The following is an 18,526-nucleotide window of genomic DNA, read 5'->3' as shown; positions in this document are numbered from 1 at the left end:
AGTGAAATTTAACTCTATTGGAGTTAACCCTCACTCCTAATATGAGTGAATATAACTCTATTAGGAGTTAAGATTTACTCCAATGGAGTGGAAATTCACTCTTATACCGGAATGTCAGACCATATATCAGACGCGCTCGATACCCACGATACGATACGGTCATGGAGAAACAATTTCCACTCATCATTTTTTAAGGCGATACAGTAGTGAGTAGTGAACAGGCACAGCCGCATGTTTGCAGGAATTTCAGAATTCCCAATATTTTATATCTCTACCAGTAGTGGAAAATCATGTTTCGACAGTTTCGTGGCCATAAAAAAGTTGTTTTGTGGAATATTCAATGACATATATTCATTTGACTCGAGGCAATATATGAATACCTGATACCTCGGCTCAGTACAAACGGAGCCAATCTTTTGATAGATTGTTGCGCTAGGTGGAAGCACTGAACATATTTTCAGCAGATATCGATATCGCGCAGCACAACAAGGTTCATGGTGTATGGTCGCAATCGTCGCATCGCCATGCCATGCTGTGTGACCATTCTCATGATTACTACAGATATTGTATTACTCTTATTCTGCCAGATGCAGACGAGAAAATTGTGTAACTCTATTTCCCAAATTATTGAACAAAAAATATTAGTGAATCGCACTGATGAGTGTTTTTTTTTTTACATTTTTTTTTACCCCATTCCCAGTGGGGGGGCCAGTGGGGGCCAGCCGATTTCATGGGGGGCCTCGGCCCCCAGTAGCTACGCCACTGGAAGGGAAGGATGGGGAGGAGGAGGGAGAAGGCAAAGGATATGGTGGAGGAAGAAGAAGGGGTGAAGAGAGGAAAGGAGGTATAAGGGATGAAAAGGGGAAAGAAAGAAACAGGACAGACAAGGAATGGGGGAGCGGATGAAGGGTACTATGGAGAGGTTATGTGAAGGAACAGAGAATGAGAAAGGAGGGAAAAAGAGACTGCTGAAACATGGTTCATGAGTTCCTTTAATGGTTGAAAGAATTCCGAACACAACAAAAAATAATTTTTGTAGAAAAGATCATATCAAGTGGAAGAGCTCCTTTTATTAACAAAATCTTTACAATGTTTACCTTTTTACCTCTAAAGTAAATCCACAAACTATTATCTCGTAAAGGAATACTCCTCAAACACATAGGTTTCAATATGTAACATAATCTGGTCAAGGTTTACAAAGCTGTTTGTGAAATTTATCATGCTGGGCTAGGATTATCAACATTTCTGAATTCCCTGCCCACCCCCTACCCCGCCCCCTCCCCAAATAATAAATAAAATAAGAGCAATAGATCAGTAGAATGTGGACTAGTGGTTGGAAGAAATCTGAAGTTAACACAATGGGTCGGCGTTTAAAACAGACACTGTTTCCATCTCTATACTTAGAAATCATTCAATCGGCTAATTACAAGATACCCAGGATTGTCATTGAAAGTCAGGTATACGATATGTCTACCAGTTAAAACATTTCACTTGCTTTTAATGCTCCAAAAAAAATCGGCTTTTATGTCATAAACAATGCTGGAAAAAGTCTGACACATGATGTGTTCACATTTTGCTCAATTCCATCATACTCATCTGAAGGACTTACAATGAACCAATATGAAATAGCTATACAGTTAAGTGTCAAAACGTAGACACAAGAATAATCTTTAAGAAGTTCTCTTCTTTTTTTTTGGTCCTTTAAAAGACCAATTATGCAGAGTACTTTAGTAATTACTTGAGGGTCCGTTGGCATTCCATACAGTCAAAATTACAATATAAGGTGAATGGTAATTTTTTGAATTTTGAATATATTTTCTAGCAGTTAGGTGACTTGCAATATTTTGCATGGAATTTGACAGTTTCTGTTGAAGAGCGTATTTTAAGTGGATGCAAAAACAGCAATGCAGTTCATGTGAGAGTATAGAGAAGGGAAAGACCTACTTACAACAATTGTTGGATGCTAATTAACTTCAATTAAGCCTTTTAGTTTAATTAATATACATGGAACCTACAGAACATACCCTACAGCTCGTATACCCAATTAAAATTTTTTGTATAAGAAGCTTGTGAGCTTTAATATGTTGTAAACTAAAATCAAAAGCTTTAATATGTTGTTAGTTAAAGTATCTCCCGGAATGAAATGTTTTGTCGATAAAATATTAACTGTAAATCTCTCTGAAAATATTTGAGTTTGAATTTTTTTTAAATCTTTGAAATGCATTGCCAATTTTCTAAAATTGCTTGAATAGCACCAAAAAGACAGACGATTGTCCAGTGGTGAGTGAAATTGTGGTGAAACTGCAATACATATCTTTGCCTGTGCATTTCTTTACTTTTCATTTTCTTTTGCCAAATTTTTAGCATAAACTATACATATCATGCTCTTGTTCATGACTGTGGTTTCTGTCAATTGTTGTTAATAAAAGATGGAAAAATGAAATCCTGAACTTTCTTGTTCAATTGCATTACAATTCTGCAGCATAGGGAGATTGGTGGTTGTAACTACAAGTGTTGAGGGCCAGGGGACAACTTATGCCCATGGGGCCTCATTCTTGCACTCTTTAATTTTCCTCATGCTTTATCCTTCATTTTCCCGGGGCCCCTATATTGAGTGCGGGCCGGGCTTTTGCCCCACGGAACCTCGCATAAGGCCTGGTTGTAACTGGATATAAATTTTGGTTGGATTTACTTTCCAGCTTTTTATTCTCTATTGAAAAATGAAGGAGACATATATCACAGATTGGTTATTTAGGTATCTTAAAAGTTGAGTCCAATGACACTGGCTATTTAAACTACTATAATGTATGGTGATAATACCTCATGTAGCCTATGGGGTGCCATTTGTGACAAAATTTGATGAGGTTTTGTATGAAAACAATCATGAAACATACATATAACACAAAATACAAAACCAAAGAGAAATGATACTTTGGAGGAGTTATATAGATGAAGTTATATAGAGTTATATAGATAGAGGAGTTATATAGAGGAGTTATGACAATGATAAATCTGCTGTTCTTAATCTTAGACTAAAAAAGCTGTTATTTTAATGTTGTTTTCCCCTCCATATATGCGATATGAATGCCTGTGTGCTTAAATAACAGAACAAAAGTGTATCTTAACTGTTGCATGGAAGGTTTTAATATCAATAACCAATTACAAAATTCAATATAAAATCAAGTTTTTAATATGACAATGTACAATTTAACATCAAAACTTGACAAACTTTTGTCACAAACGGCAACCACACTAGCTTTCATAGTAGAACACATAAATGCAAGTATTCACTGCTACTTTGGCAGCTATCATAATCATGCTGATTTATTTCCAACCTAAACAGAAAGCATTTTTTTTTTCTCAAATAAATTCACAAAGATTTATCAACTGACTAGGAAGCCCATGTCATACCCTACAGGCAAAGCTAACCAGAAGTTTGTGGTCAGAATTGAGGATATCGTAGGGGATGTCAGAATTCATCATTTCTATCCCACGCTCAAACTATTTAAGCTGTTACTTTAAATTGTACTCTATGGAAGGACAGGGTCACATGAGAAAAGATAGAACTAGTCAAAAATCTCAAAGGCTGACAAATGGAACAACATATTCAACATACCATTAATTTTCTTTATTGTTTCTGTACCAAAAAAGTTAATTTTAATCACTAATTGGAACCAACCAATTGGTTTTCAAACCACACAGATCTGTGGTTTGAACAGACAGATTGAGCACAATTATCCCACTATTAGTATTGTTCAAACCTCTTGGAAAGCTTTAAAACGATAAAGACTTAAAGGCCACCCCTCCCCCCCCCTCAAAAAATTGCAACCTAGAGAAACATTATGATAGAGGGGAGTAGACCACCAAGAGTTATTTCACCAATCATGTACCTTTAGACTCTGGAATGTTGTGATTTTAATTTTACAATAACTATACCAATTGTATTTCAATTTTCTCAAATTTTTGAAAAGAGAGAGCTGCACTAGTCAAGATCCTGTTTGACTGAGAGGACGAGTATTTTGCTTTCAGCAGTGAAGGTGAGGTAGAGCTAGTTTTTATGTGCACAGTTTTAATTTCTTCATAACAATAAAATGCCCAAATTTGTCGCACACAAGCTGGAGCATTCATTCAACCAAAGAAAACTGTATATATACTGCATATAGTATATTACATCAAACTCAAAAAAAAAAAAAAAAAAATTACCTCAAAGCCAGATTAAAATCAATATCCCTATCTAACCTATCATCAATATCTAACAAATCATCAATATCTTACCAATCATCATCACTCATATGGAACCGCTACTTTACTCTGTATGCAGTTTATATCATCAAAGATGACGCATGTAAATTGATAGTCGCAAACTCTTGTCACTTTCAAAGACTTGGGCAAGTCTAAAACTTCACACTCCACCGACACAGCTCTGGCAAAATGATTTGTTTGTTTCTTTTTTTTCTCATAGACTCAAATTTGGAAAAAAATGAATGAACCAACTCATTAATTTTCACAAGCTTTGATGAATGTAGACAAAAACTTAAAACCTTACAAAGTCATCAGCTATTGGCTCCAAACCTGTTAACAGGTTCAGACTCTTCAGACATTGTATAGTGTAAAATTTGGCAATTCAATGTCTCAATGAGGGGAAAAAAAATATCCTGAAGGCGGTAGTAAAGTGATTGTTGACATTGGAGAAGGAGGGACCATAATTTGGCTTTCTAGCATATTTGAGATCAATAATGATGACCTTTGACACTGGCTGTTTCATCAGCTGGAGGTCCTTTAAGTAGGAAAAGTTTATGTTCCCTACTTTAAGCAGACTCACCAGGGAAACCCAATTCACTGTCTATCTCCATAAATTTTATTCAGGAATTCCTGTGTTTTCATGGAAGCGTCTATGAATAAAGAATTATAGAAAAAGAGACAAGTCATTCCCAAAACTCTTGTATCGTTCTGCAGTTTATCACATTATGTTCACATACCCGATGTTAGAAATGTTTACAATTCCTCTTCCTACCTTGTCACACTATCAAATGGCAGTACTTAAATCTTTATTAATATTCAATGAACATAATACCATTACCCACACTTACTATTTCACACAAAGTTCTGAATTCCCTTAAATCGTAGAGCTACATTTTAAATTGACTTTCAAATGTGTTATCATCAGAAAACTTGAGCCAGGCCAAACTAGTACCACTGATTTGTCCATTTTCTTCTTTGCAATCTGAAACTTGTTTGGTAATTGCATTTTAATTTGGATGTTAAATATGGTTTTGATGTCCACAATCCGATAAGAAGATTTGTTTAAAGGTCAGGAAGTTAAAGCGTGGATCATGAAGCATCCACCATTTTGAAAACAGTCCTAGCAACCGGCTACACTTGAGAAAATATCACTTTAGTACTTTACCATGTATCATATTGCAAGCAACCACTGACATCAAAGAACTAGAAAGGGCAGTCTAGAATCGAATCTAAAGACATGGGTAACCATGGCAACCGAGTAGAAATTCTATAACAAACACATGCATAAAATGTGCCCAACCTATCCAAAAAATAAACAGTCAAGGTCCAACATACAGTATTCTTTGTGATACAAGTCAACGTTGGGTATTTTAAAGTTGATTCCTGCTAATAAGAATACATTCCCAGTTATTTTCAAATCAACTGATTTTAATGGAATCAACCCATGAATGGACAAAATAAATTAGACATCTAGAGGTGTAGTTTGCATCGACATATGCAATATCTTATCTACTGTATAGTAGCCTCCAATAACAAGTTTATCTGCAACGAATGTTGCTTACGATCTCGTTCCGTATAATATCAATGGAGTCGGTTCCAGGAACTCATTGTAGATATCGATTGAGTATCGGTATAAATTGAGCTAAAAGATTTAATGAAAAAGAAAAAAGAAAGGGAAAAATAATTTTCCTTCAGAAGAGCAAATTAGAGAATGACCCATCTAAGTTGTAAAATATTTTAGAGATGAATGTTCAAGATGCTATTTTTCATTATCTATTGCGATATAACGATGTAAGCCCATTCCCTTTTTGTGATCTTTCTTTTCATTCAAACCTAAGCAAACATGTTGCCTCAGTGCTTAAAGGAGCACAGCTGATCAACCCAATTCTAGCAAATCTGACATACACTTTAATAAACTCCCAATTTTTAAGCAGCATTTCCTCTGTGTTTATGTTGTGCATAAATGCATGCTCTTTACATAAAATAGAGGAGAAAAAAACATACTTATCAAAGCTGAAATATCCAGGCTGGTTGAAAAAGAAAAAAACGAAAACGAACATATATTGCACCAGTGAGATAAACTACAGGGTTAAACTTGTTGATTAATGTTATTTTTCTTTTGCATCGGAGCTGCAGCATTAAAACTTTGCTTCGTGATATCTCTGGGGGTTTCTTGGAATCACTTGTCGCTGAGCGAGATGAAATAAAACCATCTATAATCCAAGACTGACTTCGATAAGTTTAAATGTCCATCTCAAACTGGGGCTCCTCCGCCTCAACTGTAAGAAACAACATATAACAAGGTTTGATGTCAATTCAGAAATAACAGACTTGATATATTCTAACGTATAAATTTCGTTCACCTTGTTACTCAGAATAGCTGCATTTCTTGATTGTTAAAGAAAGTCAGAGCAGAAAATAAAGCTGGAAAGAGAGAGGCTGTCAGAATGACTCTACTCTATGATGACAAAGTCTGTAACCTAGAGTGACCTCAAGAGGTATCAACAAGTGGAAATGGATAAAATCAGTAATCCTAAATGTCAAAGGGCACCACTAGCATGGCCATAGGTGTGAGAAATAGTGATGAGAACAGGCCACAAATTTGCTCCCAGGTACCAGTCTGCTAATTTTAGTTGATCCCAGGGTACCATTACTCATCCAACCGGACCAACCTAAACCCCAACTCAGCGTACTAGCGTAGTTGTTTAAAACATTTCTCGGTGGGAATAGTAACAAATTATTGCCAAATTAACAAATCAAAATAGAAGGGAATATCACCAAAATGTTTATTAATTTGAATAAAAATGTAACTGAAAATGGAGAACCATCCATGATAGTGATGTTTACCAATGTTCGGACCGGGTGGTTATGGCTCAGACCAGGTAGTAATTTATTGGGTCGGTACCCTGGGTTCCCGTTCCCATCACTAGTAAGCAATGGTGTAGATTGACCTCAACAGGTTAATGCAAAAATGACCATAAAGTAATTTGTAAAACTCTTTGATAAAGATTCTACAAGCCAAAGTTTTCAAACAGGATGGGGAAGGTCATGAGGTACTTACTAATAGCACCATCTTTTGCGTTACTGTTTGGCTTTGGTGGTTGTGCGCTCCCATTAGTCGTTGGCTCACCCACGTTAGTCACTCCTGGGATATTCGGTAAGTTCTTGGGAGGGGTCTGCGCCAGAGGCGACTGACGAAATTGCATCAGGAAATCCCGATCATAGATAATCCGAGTACCTGGAAATTAATGAAGTGAGAGCAGGGCTTAAGTAAGAAATATGAATCACAGAGACTCTGACTAGTGCTGTATGTGACAAGTTTGCAGTCAATGAGGTTCTATAGGGAGGGGTAGGTCTAAGGGAAGACATCTCCTTGGCATACTTTTCTGTCATTAAGAGGGCGTATCAGCCCAATGCTGGCATCTCTTTAAAGGCATTGAAGACTTGCCCCAAACCGTGTGTGGCCATCTGAAAAAGTTAACTTTCTGTTGCTTGCAAGTGACGTTTTGTTTGTGTCGCTACAAAATGCAGACAGTAATGAAACGTGATACCTTAATTGTTATCTTTAGCTGGACCTGAGATGTCCATCACTGTATTGTTTGTATACTGTGCTGTGGGTATTGACAGCAGCTGTTTGTACTGACTGTACACTAGTGTCTAATTACCGACGGTAGCAAGCTGTGTGTTTATTTTCTGGGATCAATGGTGGTGTTTAACACTTCTGTTACACCTCAGTCGAAACTAGGTCAAATAACCGGCATTAGACGTTTCTTTCTGCGCGGGTCTTCACACCCTTTAAGCTTGCCAATAATAAGAAATATAGTAATAGTAATAGTAAGAAATAAGAATCACAGAGACTTCAACTAGTGCTGTTTGTGACAAGTTTGCAGTCAAAGAGGTTCTATAGGGAGGGGTAGGTCTAAGGGAAAACCTCTCCTTGGCATACTTTTCTGTCATTAAGCGGGCATATCAGCACAATGCTGGCTTCTCTTTAAGCTTGCCAAGCAAATCAATCCATCTACAGGGGTATGCCAAGGCAGAAAGCCACATGGATTACTGAGCCAATGGCGTAGAATAGACTGACAGGTATACAGTAACAATACTAGCTTGACAAATTTGCTGCCCATTTTGCCTACAGTAGGTTACATATACCTTTATCGAGGCATCTTTTCTTTAAGCTTTGCAAGTGTTATTTTGGGTCATTAGTGCTCTTTTCATCTAATAGGACTACTTTGTTAGTCCCAATGTTCCTGATAGGTCTTATACTTAAGACTACAGTAGTTAGTTGCTTTAAGGCAGCTGGTTACATTGCATTACTTAAGTTCAGTATTGAGTGAAACTGTTACCTTCGACTCACTCTGCACTTGAGTAAATATCTAATCCACCTTTCAATAAAAGATATGGCTGCTAAACCAATATGGTGTTAAAAATACAAAACTGGACTCTAGTCCAAAATTCCAAATTGTCACTTGAAGATAAAAAAATTTCCATGTAGCTTAAATTTTGTTAGACGCCTGTGTACAGCAGCAATGAAAGTGCTGTATAACAAGGATGAACCATAGTAACCTGTCTACATATTCTCTCTCAACATAATACTGTAATGATAATGTGCTGTGGCAATGATGCAATACTACTTTACAACTGTGGTGCCATCCTGAATCCTTAAAGCTCTCTCCTTCTCTTTGTGTCTTCAAATCTACTCTAAAAACTAGAACTTTCTAGAAAAAAAAACTTAACGACCTCTAGCAGCATTGTTACGAATAATTGTTTGAGACGGCAGGGTGGGCGAAAGGAGGGGCGGGCCAGGCTGCCCCTGTCAAACAGCAAAGCTAAGGGACTTAGCCATTTGCCCTTTATATTGTGCGTAACGTTCACAAAGTATAGGCAGTGATACAATTGCATCTTTACAACTACACTAGCAAGTATGTCATACAATAAACGCAAGTGGTCTTTGATCGGGACGCAAGACTTCTTTCTTGGGACGCAAACTTTTTTTCTCTAGTAACATTACTGCTCTAGTTGATGTTTACCTTTTGGTATCCCATTCTTTTTCTTTGTTACTTGCTTCAATTGCTGTTTCTCACTGTTGTTGCACTGCACAATGAGCATCTTTTTGACTAAATACTGGCACATTACAAATGTTCATAATTATTATTATTATTATTATTATGTTAAGATATTTGATGGACAGTAGACACTAATACATGTATGTATAGTCAACACAACAACACTGATTACTTTGGTGGTATAATGCAGACCATGTTGGTTTAAATACTTGAAGTAGCAGAGACCATGTTTCTAATATTTAAAGGTAGTCAGTATATAGGGCCCAAATTGTAGCACCCTATAATTGCTAGAAGTTATCAAAAAGTACTTTCCTGGAGGTTTTTACTCTCCAAATTGTTCTCAGACATTTTTAAGGAACTCACAAGATGACTGAATATCCCAGTGAGGACAATTCTTTGAAGGTTGTAATAAAATCAGTTTAAGAATTTTGACCAAAGGTGACCATATTTGAATATCTACCATATTTGGGGCCAATACAGCTAACCTTTAAGCATATTTGTGTTCTAGGGTTAATGCAGAAGGAACATGGGGTGTTGCATTTTATTTTTCATCTGGACCGAAAGGATCTTTCAATCAATTCTTCAACAACACTCCCAATCAGAATAAATATTGTTCTGTTATTAATATTTTCGGAGTATGAACCAACTGAACAATCTGATGATGAAGTTAAGATCCCCAAATGTACCAGTATCTAGGCAATACATAGCTACCATTAAAACAAAATATATGGACAATGTGAAAACAAATTGTTTTCAGTTGAAAGGATTGAATTGAATTCAATATATATACACAGTTCTTGAATCCATATTTGGTAACCTCAAGTAACCTCACACAGTTACCCAAACAATGACAATGTTGCTTTCCATTAAAAAATGTTGGATATGATTACATCTTTAGATGAAAATGGCTTAAGAAGAGATTATCCAGATGTAACTAATCCATCCTGTACCAGCAAATCACTATAAACATTTATGAAATTTCTACAGTAATACTGTAGGTAAATGATGCTAGAGAAGTGAACATCCATCAAATATCCAAACAAGTTATCAGATTCCAATACAACTGGATAAAGTGTCAAAACAATAAACTGTTTAAGATGACACTGATAAGTTATACCAGTGAAAATATAGTTTATTGTACACACTATGTACAGTGATCACATTACAAATAGAATGGGAAAAAAAGGGCTAATGTACTGTACAGTTCTGTACAATATGTATCAATTTAGATCAGTTCGGCATTTACTCGTTTAGAATAAAGACGCGAAATCATAAGCCTGTTCTGTGTTTTGTTTTGCATGTTTTGTTTGATTAAATAAGTGAGTTAAAGGAGGGGATATGTCAGAAGTATGAATGTATCCATACTGTAGCGTGCAAGGAGATGAGTGAATAGAGATACATGTCTACGTACCACAAGGGAAAAGAAGTACTAAGCAAAACACATCAATACTTCTTTTCAAGTTTATGTAAACAAGTATTTGTTTATATTTTCCAATGTTCTTGGAGGCTATGATTAATGTGTTTCAGACAGAAAGGACTAAGGTAAATTGCTCATGCTAAATAGGATTTTGCTATATCACATAATTGTATTACAGAATCAACTGGGATGAGATTCTTACACTTGCTAAGTTGTAGCCTAGCCCATAGTAATGTGTTAGGATCCATTAATATGTCTGGAAGTGTTTGAGTCAAAATATGTGTAAGTAATATAGAATATGTGACCCGGATTGGTCCTAGATTCATTTCAAGTTAACATATGCAAACATCAGAGTAATGAATCCTTGGCCTACCTCCGGGTGTCGTAGAAAACATAGTACCACCGGGGGTTGTACTGTACTCGTGCGGCATCTGCGATGCATCTTTTATCTGCACCCTTCTTGTTGGTATTTCTCGGCTACCACTAGCATTTGCTTCAGTTACTTTTGCGGACATCGTTACTTTTGTCGGAATATTGCCTTTTGAAAACAAAAGCAACAATCGTACTGCCTAAATAATGTTCATGAAGGGATTTTACTTCCTGACGAAGTGTTGCGGGGTGTTTAGGTTGGAGTGCAGCAACGGGAGGCTTCTTGAAGCTTTCCATTGTGAACAATCAATATTGTTCTAATTAAATTAATTAATTTACAAATATTCCATTCACTTTAGATGATAATTACTGATTTATATATATTTAAATAATAAATTTATGCTTCCTATGTCATAATAAAAAAGAATTTTTTGCATATATAGTTTCAAATGACCAAATATTTCTGGAAATAGGGATACAGATATATTGGCAAAGATCAATATCACTAGTGTGCACGTCGTCTTCAAAATTATCAAACACATCGTCAGACTTTGAGACATAAGGTAATTATGGACATGCAAATGTTCTCCATCAAAATTTCTTTTAGTTAAAACTCATAGCATCAGTATAATCTTTATATAAAAATTAATTCGATTGATAACTAGTGTCAGTTGATTATAATAATGTAATATATTTTTAAAGCTAATATTTATACATTTAATTCTTCAAGCAAAAGAAGTCTGTTAGTAACGATGTAAACAAAACCACGTGACTCAAGTTACGATTGCGATGCCTGGTAATTGGCGATGACGCAATTCTGGAAACCTGCCAAGGTCACCGAGAAGAGCGACAATATTATAGCCAGTAAGATCAAGATTGACTCGAGAGTCGACATGGGTTCATAATTTCGTATGTGATAATAATGCATAACTGCTGTACTTTTAAATCAAACCTGAGCACACATCATTCATACTAGTCCTGTTAGTTAGGCCTTACTTGGTTATATTACTAGTAATAGTCTATATTAATAATACAATACTAGTCTAAGTAAATTACAACGTTAGTGTTACACAAACAGGACCAACAGAGGAGAACTGCAGAGGAACCATAGAAGTATGAGCCAATTATCCAATGAAATCAACTGAAATATTGATTTCCCAGACTTATTAAAGGAAAGTCATGAAACTAGGGGGAGGTGGGTGGAGGATGTGCCCAATACTAGCGCCTGCCTACTGTATGCCTAATGGTCATGGTAAGTCAAGCCTTGGCTACATGGTACATGCTGCTACAATTGACAAGCTATGTCATAGCCCACAGGTGCTCCCAATGTAACACGAAAATTGTGTGATATCCAGTTGAATGTAAAGGATAAATTGTCAACTTCACCCATTTGATTTTTCTGATTCTCCATTAAATTGATTATTTCTATGGACTGAAAAAGAATTGAATCCATAACATGTACGTAGCCAATCGTGGGGAAAAAAATGTCGCCAGTGACCTTAAAGATTAACGATCATTTCCCTAAAAAAATTCTGTGCTCATTCTTGGTCTTAGATACTATCCAAAAATATGTCACAATGTTTAAGTTGAATTAACTCATGTTCAGTCTTGTTTACTAACAGTAAAGCACAGTAGAAAGTTGGCTTTGAAGTAAGTGAACTGTTCAGCTTCAATCACTGTGTGTTTGTCTTCTACACAGAAGATATACCATTCTTTAAATATTTTATTAATACACAGTTGACTCGACACAGCGAGAAAGTGGGGACAAAACATAAACATGTCTTTGATATAAAATATTTGTTAGTTCAACTTACACTGAAGTATTTCATTTGGTATATATTTTTCAAGTAGGAATCCTGATAGCAGATACATCAGTTGCCTGTCATATTGCATATTTTCATCAGGAATGGCTGCAGGTGTTGCTAAAGTTGTCCTTAAATGTCAGGATGCTATGGAGACACAACAATTAGGTTAGTATATATTGTCTTTCACTTTTAAATCTTAGTTTTACCAGGGAGGTTTTACAGATGGTGAAACATCCAAGTATTAAGATTTTGAAGCTTTGTGAGTTTGCCAGCTGTAATTTTGCTATTGTTTTCAACCCTTAGATACAATAGCTGAATAGCATACATTAATTGGATTAGAGCAAGCTGTGGATTCTCTTGGTGTCTGCTATAGCTAAATGTTACCTCTAGCTGTTACAGCCCCATGTAACTGGTATTACCAGCAGTCATGACTTTTTAATGAATTTAGAAGATGTTGCTATGAGGTACTGAATTCAGTGCCACTCCAGAAGGACTTGATTACATTTTCCTTTCAAAACTCAATCCACTGTCTTCAGAAATTTGTAGGAAGATGTTCAAAAATAGGTAGAAACTATTAGACTCAATGTTGTTATTGCTTATGATCAACTCAAGACTGTGATACATATTTGTGTATTTGTCTGAGGATTTTCTAGACTGTCTTTGACCCTTGTGGACAGGAACCAATATAAGAGTTAAAAGACAAACAAAAAGGCCTGTCAATCACATGACTAGAAAATGATTAGGATTAACTAACTCTCCATTACTTATTGAGGAGGGGTAACAACTGGAGGAGCGTTGTTTCTCCATCTCTAACATCTCCTTGGCATTATCTGGTTTTCCAGCTTTCTGATGTTGAGATTGAATCCATTCATATTTCTTGGGCAGACAAGCTTGCAGTTAGCTTTCAGTGAGGGATGTCCTTTCTTGGTACTGACAGAGTTCCCACTGTTTCTGTAATATATATGTTACTTTGCCCTATACTTCAGATTTATCTCGGTGTCTCTTGGAATCCTTTCCACTGGCTGTTTATCATCTTGTCAGGAATGTATCTCTCATAAAGTGCAATTTATCTCACAATAAACTTAAATTGCTGGATTCAAAGTTTTCTAAGAACTTTGATGCTTTAACTGGTAAGTTTTCTTCAGTTCTTTGACCACATACCACTCGTTACCAGATACACTCAAGTAACTAGAGAACTGTGTTCCACCCAGTATATGAAACTATGTAGGGAGCCAGGGATCTCAATAATTTTGTAAAAGAAAAGGCAGATGAAGATACATTCCAAACAATGTTCAGAATAGTCATATTTTTGACATGTATTTTGTGCTCGAAAATTGCTTTAAGAAAGCATCTGTGAACTTGTCCTCTTCTTCTACTAAGGATCTCCCATTGGGGGGGGGGAGGGTGGTTGGGGGTACAGTAATCGCCCACAGTGTACCACTCCCTCATTTTAGAAACCACTCATATGCCCCTGATTATATTGTATGTGGATAAGTAAGATGACTGCTATGGTGACCATTACCTTATGACTGGGTGACAAGAAAATCAACCCAGGAATTAATGATCATGGGACATGAAGAGCTTTGATAATTTTACTACCTGGGGTGCTTTCTTAGGAACAGATTTTGACTCCATTAATTTTTCTGTATTTATCTTGTGCTTTTTTTTTGTTTCATTAATATTATTACCAATTTAAAAAAAGTTAGCACTGTAGTATTTCATTAAGTTTCTGTCTCGTTTAAACAGTATTTTTTTCTCCATCTTATCTTTAAATAATTATGTTTGTCTTTTTTATTTATTTTCAGAATTAAATATATCACATAATGAACTACACAAGCTGCCAGAGAATATTAACTTACTTCAAGAATTAGTAAATTTGGATGCATCGCAGAATAAGCTAAACACGATACCAGCATCCTTATATAACCTTGAAAAGCTGCAAACCTTAGACCTCAGTGATAACGACATTTCAGGTTTGTATTATTCTTTGATTATTTAGTAATAAACAAAAATCATGTTTCCACTGTGATGAAATGCAAGTAATTCTTGGTGGTGATTTCTAAAGGATACAAGCTATTGGAAGTTTTTCTGAAGAGAATTAAAGTTTACTTCATGAAAGAGCTTCATTGTTTGTACAAAAATTGATTTAGCCAACTGTTAAGAATTAAAATAAAAGCAAACCTTGATGCCTTTTTCTCTATTTCTAGGTGCATTTTAAAGTTTGTTTTGATTTTGGTAAAAATTTGGCATTATTTTGTTGTAGAAACCCCTAACAAGGCAGTTCATTTCTGTAACTTGATCAATAAAGAAGAAAAAGTAACTTTGTGTGTGATTGATATTGACACCTCAAGAAATTGAAGTGAAGTGAAACTTTATAACCTCATAAAAGGAATCGTGGGACATTTTGATTAAGAAAGGGTCAAGGCAAGGCAATCTTCAGGGTAATTGGAATAATTCTTTTTCATCAATTGATATTCTATTGGGTAACAGATTTTAAGGTTTTAGTAGTATTTTTACACAAGTCCTTTAATTATTTTAATGTGAGTAATCTTTGGTACTTCAATTGGTTTAGTTAATGGAGCTTTCTACTTATCAACAGAGTGTTGCTCTTTCAAAAAAAAGAAACTTTCAAGAGATGACTCAACTTTGCAATAAAGCTGAGTGACTTACAGCAAGTAAAACCGAATTAAAATTGTATTTAAATTTCATAGATGATTTGCATGTGCTTATTTTGCTAAAACTTTGCTTTCTTTAATTTGATCTTGAACATTTTTATCTCTTTAAATTTTGGGAGGCGTACTCAGAGATTAAATGACCCACATTACAGCTCATATAATTACATGTAAGATTTGGCTATATTTGGAATAAAGTGATGCTGTAAAAAAAAAATCAAATATATTCAAATAAATTTATTTGATTAGAACATACAAAAATGACCCATTTCTGGCACTTCGTCTGAGCCTGGTTTCGACTGTAATAACAAGTGCAGTTTCATGATTCAATCTACAGTGCTGGACGTAGAGAAGCTGTGCAACATGCCCGCCCTCAGAAAAGTATCCTTGATGGGAAACCCGCTGAACGACGAGCTTCAACAGAAGCTTGCAACTACCGCCAAGTTTGAGCTCCTTTTGCCTGTTGCTGACGAAAATTTCTCTGATGTTGACTGACAATGGAGGGAGTTTGTGAATCCTTTTTTGTATTTTGTTTTCATTTTTCTGGCGAATATGCAATAAAGAAAATGGCCTTGGAAGGTCTTTTAATTTTCTAACAAGTACTTTGAAAAGAGAAACTTTTAGATGAGATGTTAAAAAAGTAGAGAAAAGAAAGAGATGGAACAATTTAATATATTGGCAGTGGTATCTACAGGGGATTGTTGGGTGACCTGTGCATGGTGCTCTAGTTTCTGGTTATGGGCTCACCATCAATTTAATAAAGATATCTTATTTTTTTAAAGATAACTATGCATGTTTAAAGAAATGAAAGCACAAAGTGGGTATTGCAAATAATTATGCAATACTATTGGAGCTTGAATATAGCAACATGTTCTGAGTATAATGGTTTAAAGCTGCTGTTGCTGCTGTTTTAATAATTTATGAAAATCTGTTGTTATCAAAACAGCTTTTAAAATTAGTAACATTGTAATAATAATCTTTTCAAAGTTACATGAATTCTAAAGTCTTTTTTTTTAATTCACAGAGATGGGTAAATAGTATAAGAATTTGTTTTGTAGATTTTTCTAACCTGTTACCTAACACTAGAAAGAGAAAAGAGAAAAAAAGCAGGTCAACTTGTCAACACACTGTCTGCTTACAAAGTGTCCTTTGAGTCTTACCATATAAAAGAGGCCAGTAGAATGTGACTCCTACACAAATTTAAACACAGTTACTTTATCTTTCAGGTTAAATATTTTGTGGCCCAGAATCACAAAGCACAAAGCCCTCATTCCCCCACCCCCATTCCAATATTGTTTTTGTTTGTTTGGACAATGAAATTGGTTGAGTAATCAGAAAAGGATTGGCCTTTTGCTTGTTGAAAGTAACCTAATTTATTAACTTGAGATGTTTTTCTATTAGATATATTGATGGAAAGTCTTACTTTTGTCAACCTGTCAATAGCTGGAAGTATATGCAAACAAGGGGAAAGAGAACTGTATTTTTTTGAATAACATTTTAAAAGCTTGTATTTTTGTACCATTTTGACCTTTTTTAAGTGATGATAAAGGTCTTGCAGTTTTGTTATGTAATGCCATGTTATTTCTAGTTAGGTATCTTGAGAATATCATGCTGTGTGCATGTTTGCATTTAAAGAGATTGCACTTACATTTGATATGTCTGTGATCATAGTTGTGCAGAGAAATGTGAATGAAAGTTTGAAATATAATGTTCTTTTGTACAGTTCTAGTCTGGGTTCTATCTTTCAGTATGTGAATAATTGCACAAATGTCATAACAGATTGTGAAGGGGAAGGGGAGGAGGGTGGAAATGGGGAGAAGGGGGAGGGGATTGGATATATGTGCAGCTATATGGATAGTTATTTTCCCATATTTGACCCTTTGAATGTAAAAAACATGGCATTCCTGATGTGTGTCTACACTTTTGCAAAACATTTTAGGAAATTTTAGACAATGGAAAAGAGGAATGAAAATTTATGGCTAGAGCATTATTCTTTGAAAGTTCACAAAAACTAGAAATGGAAGGGTTTCCTGGGAATGAGTGAGATGGTGTTGGGATTCCCATACAGGTTAGGATGATTTTTCATACTACTGTTAGTGATAATTTGTGATTAAGTCACTACCGACTTTGTAGTCTGTAGTCAGCTTCTGATCGGATTGATTGGATTGGACTGATACAAATTAGCTGCTGTGCAGGGTAGATTCTCCCTTCCCCTCCATGTGAGGCCTAAATCGAGAGAGAGATGGGGGAGGTGGGTTATCTCAGGGGCGGGCTACAGCTCCAGGATCAATAAAGAGGCTAGGAAATATGCAATAAAAAATGTATTCTTTCTTTCATGATATTGATAATGAAATATAATACTTCAAAAGGGGGCCTTGTGACATAATTAAGTCCAAGGCGCTTATCAGACTTTAGATGCCTACTAAAACTGTCTCTTTTGTAGCGAAATAAATTTATACTTTAATAAACTTGTAACTATATTGCACTTTTATTTGTGTCCAGTACAAAGAGCATTTTCCACAAGGATTTATTGATAAGCTTACTGACAAAATGTCAACTATTACATCATATCCAATTAAAGACAACATTGCCATTATTGTTGAGTAACTAATCTCTTATTGAGTGCAAGATACCTTTAAATGGAATCTCTGAGGACTGAAGTTGAATGCTTAGCAAAATTGCTGAAAATTTTCTGAATCTTTAGGCAAAAGAGACATCCTCATAATATTTTATATTGCAAAGATAAAATGAAACATGCAAATTATGATAAAATTATGGTAGCATTTGAAGAGCATTTTCCAAATTGACAGCAAAGACTTCTTACTGTGATCCTACTTCAGGCTGGACTAGTTGAAGGTTTAGCCAGTCAAAATAGGTTTCCTTTGATAAACCATATCTTGAGTGAGGGGCAAGACATTGAGTGGGGTTTTCAACTAGCAGTGTGGTATATTTTTC

At 35.5% G+C, this 18,526-nt stretch overlaps 2 protein-coding genes across 6 annotated transcripts; one reads left to right on the top strand and one right to left on the bottom strand.

Annotated features, from left to right (window-relative positions):
* Positions 1-1,050: 1,050 nt before the first annotated feature.
* LOC139968657 (eukaryotic translation initiation factor 4E-binding protein 2-like) lies at positions 1,051-11,379 on the bottom strand. Its single transcript, XM_071972915.1, has 3 exons — positions 11,099-11,379; positions 7,304-7,480; positions 1,051-6,521 (listed from the first exon to the last, which is right to left on the bottom strand). The coding sequence occupies exons 1-3, from the start codon at positions 11,238-11,240 to the stop codon at positions 6,484-6,486; spliced, it is 357 nt and encodes a 118-aa protein (XP_071829016.1). The 5' UTR covers positions 11,241-11,379; the 3' UTR covers positions 1,051-6,483.
* A 405-nt stretch (positions 11,380-11,784) lies between these two features.
* Positions 11,785-18,039, top strand: LOC139968656 (leucine-rich repeat-containing protein 20-like). Of its 5 annotated transcripts, none has more exons than XM_071972912.1 (5): positions 11,785-11,958; positions 12,943-13,064; positions 13,886-14,029; positions 14,705-14,872; positions 15,909-18,039. In XM_071972912.1, the coding sequence occupies exons 2-5, from the start codon at positions 13,001-13,003 to the stop codon at positions 16,064-16,066; spliced, it is 534 nt and encodes a 177-aa protein (XP_071829013.1). In that variant the 5' UTR covers positions 11,785-11,958; positions 12,943-13,000; the 3' UTR covers positions 16,067-18,039. The 5 variants fall into 5 exon arrangements, with proteins under 5 accessions (XP_071829013.1, XP_071829012.1, XP_071829010.1 ...); XM_071972911.1 differs by having other exon boundaries at positions 11,787-11,958; positions 12,946-13,064; XM_071972909.1 differs by having other exon boundaries at positions 11,787-12,003; positions 12,946-13,064.
* The last annotated feature ends 487 nt before the right edge of the window (positions 18,040-18,526 follow it).

The sequence above is a fragment of the Apostichopus japonicus genome, chromosome 6, assembly GCF_037975245.1.
Source record: "Apostichopus japonicus isolate 1M-3 chromosome 6, ASM3797524v1, whole genome shotgun sequence".
Lineage (NCBI taxonomy): Eukaryota > Metazoa > Echinodermata > Holothuroidea > Aspidochirotida > Stichopodidae > Apostichopus > Apostichopus japonicus.
The sequence above is the reverse complement of the archived record's forward strand: the minus strand, read 5'-3'. Positions and strand labels throughout refer to the sequence as shown.

What these genes read in the sequence shown, in the direction of transcription:
- LOC139968657 (XM_071972915.1), bottom strand. Translation starts at nt 11,240, where the DNA reads ATGTCCGCAAAAGTAACTGAAGCAAATGCTAGTGGTAGCCGAGAAATA. An exon ending in GTTTTCTACGACACCCGGAG is followed by an intron (nt 7,481 to 11,098) that starts GTAGGCCAAGGA and finishes ATTAATTTCCAG; the next exon opens with GTACTCGGATTATCTATGAT. An exon ending in CGCAAAAGATGGTGCTATTA is followed by an intron (nt 6,522 to 7,303) that starts GTAAGTACCTCA and finishes TGTTTCTTACAG; the next exon opens with TTGAGGCGGAGGAGCCCCAG.
- LOC139968656 (XM_071972912.1), top strand. Translation starts at nt 13,001, where the DNA reads ATGGCTGCAGGTGTTGCTAAAGTTGTCCTTAAATGTCAGGATGCTATG. An exon ending in TATGGAGACACAACAATTAG is followed by an intron (nt 13,065 to 13,885) that starts GTTAGTATATAT and finishes CCTATACTTCAG; the next exon opens with ATTTATCTCGGTGTCTCTTG. An exon ending in GAACTTTGATGCTTTAACTG is followed by an intron (nt 14,030 to 14,704) that starts GTAAGTTTTCTT and finishes ATTTATTTTCAG; the next exon opens with AATTAAATATATCACATAAT.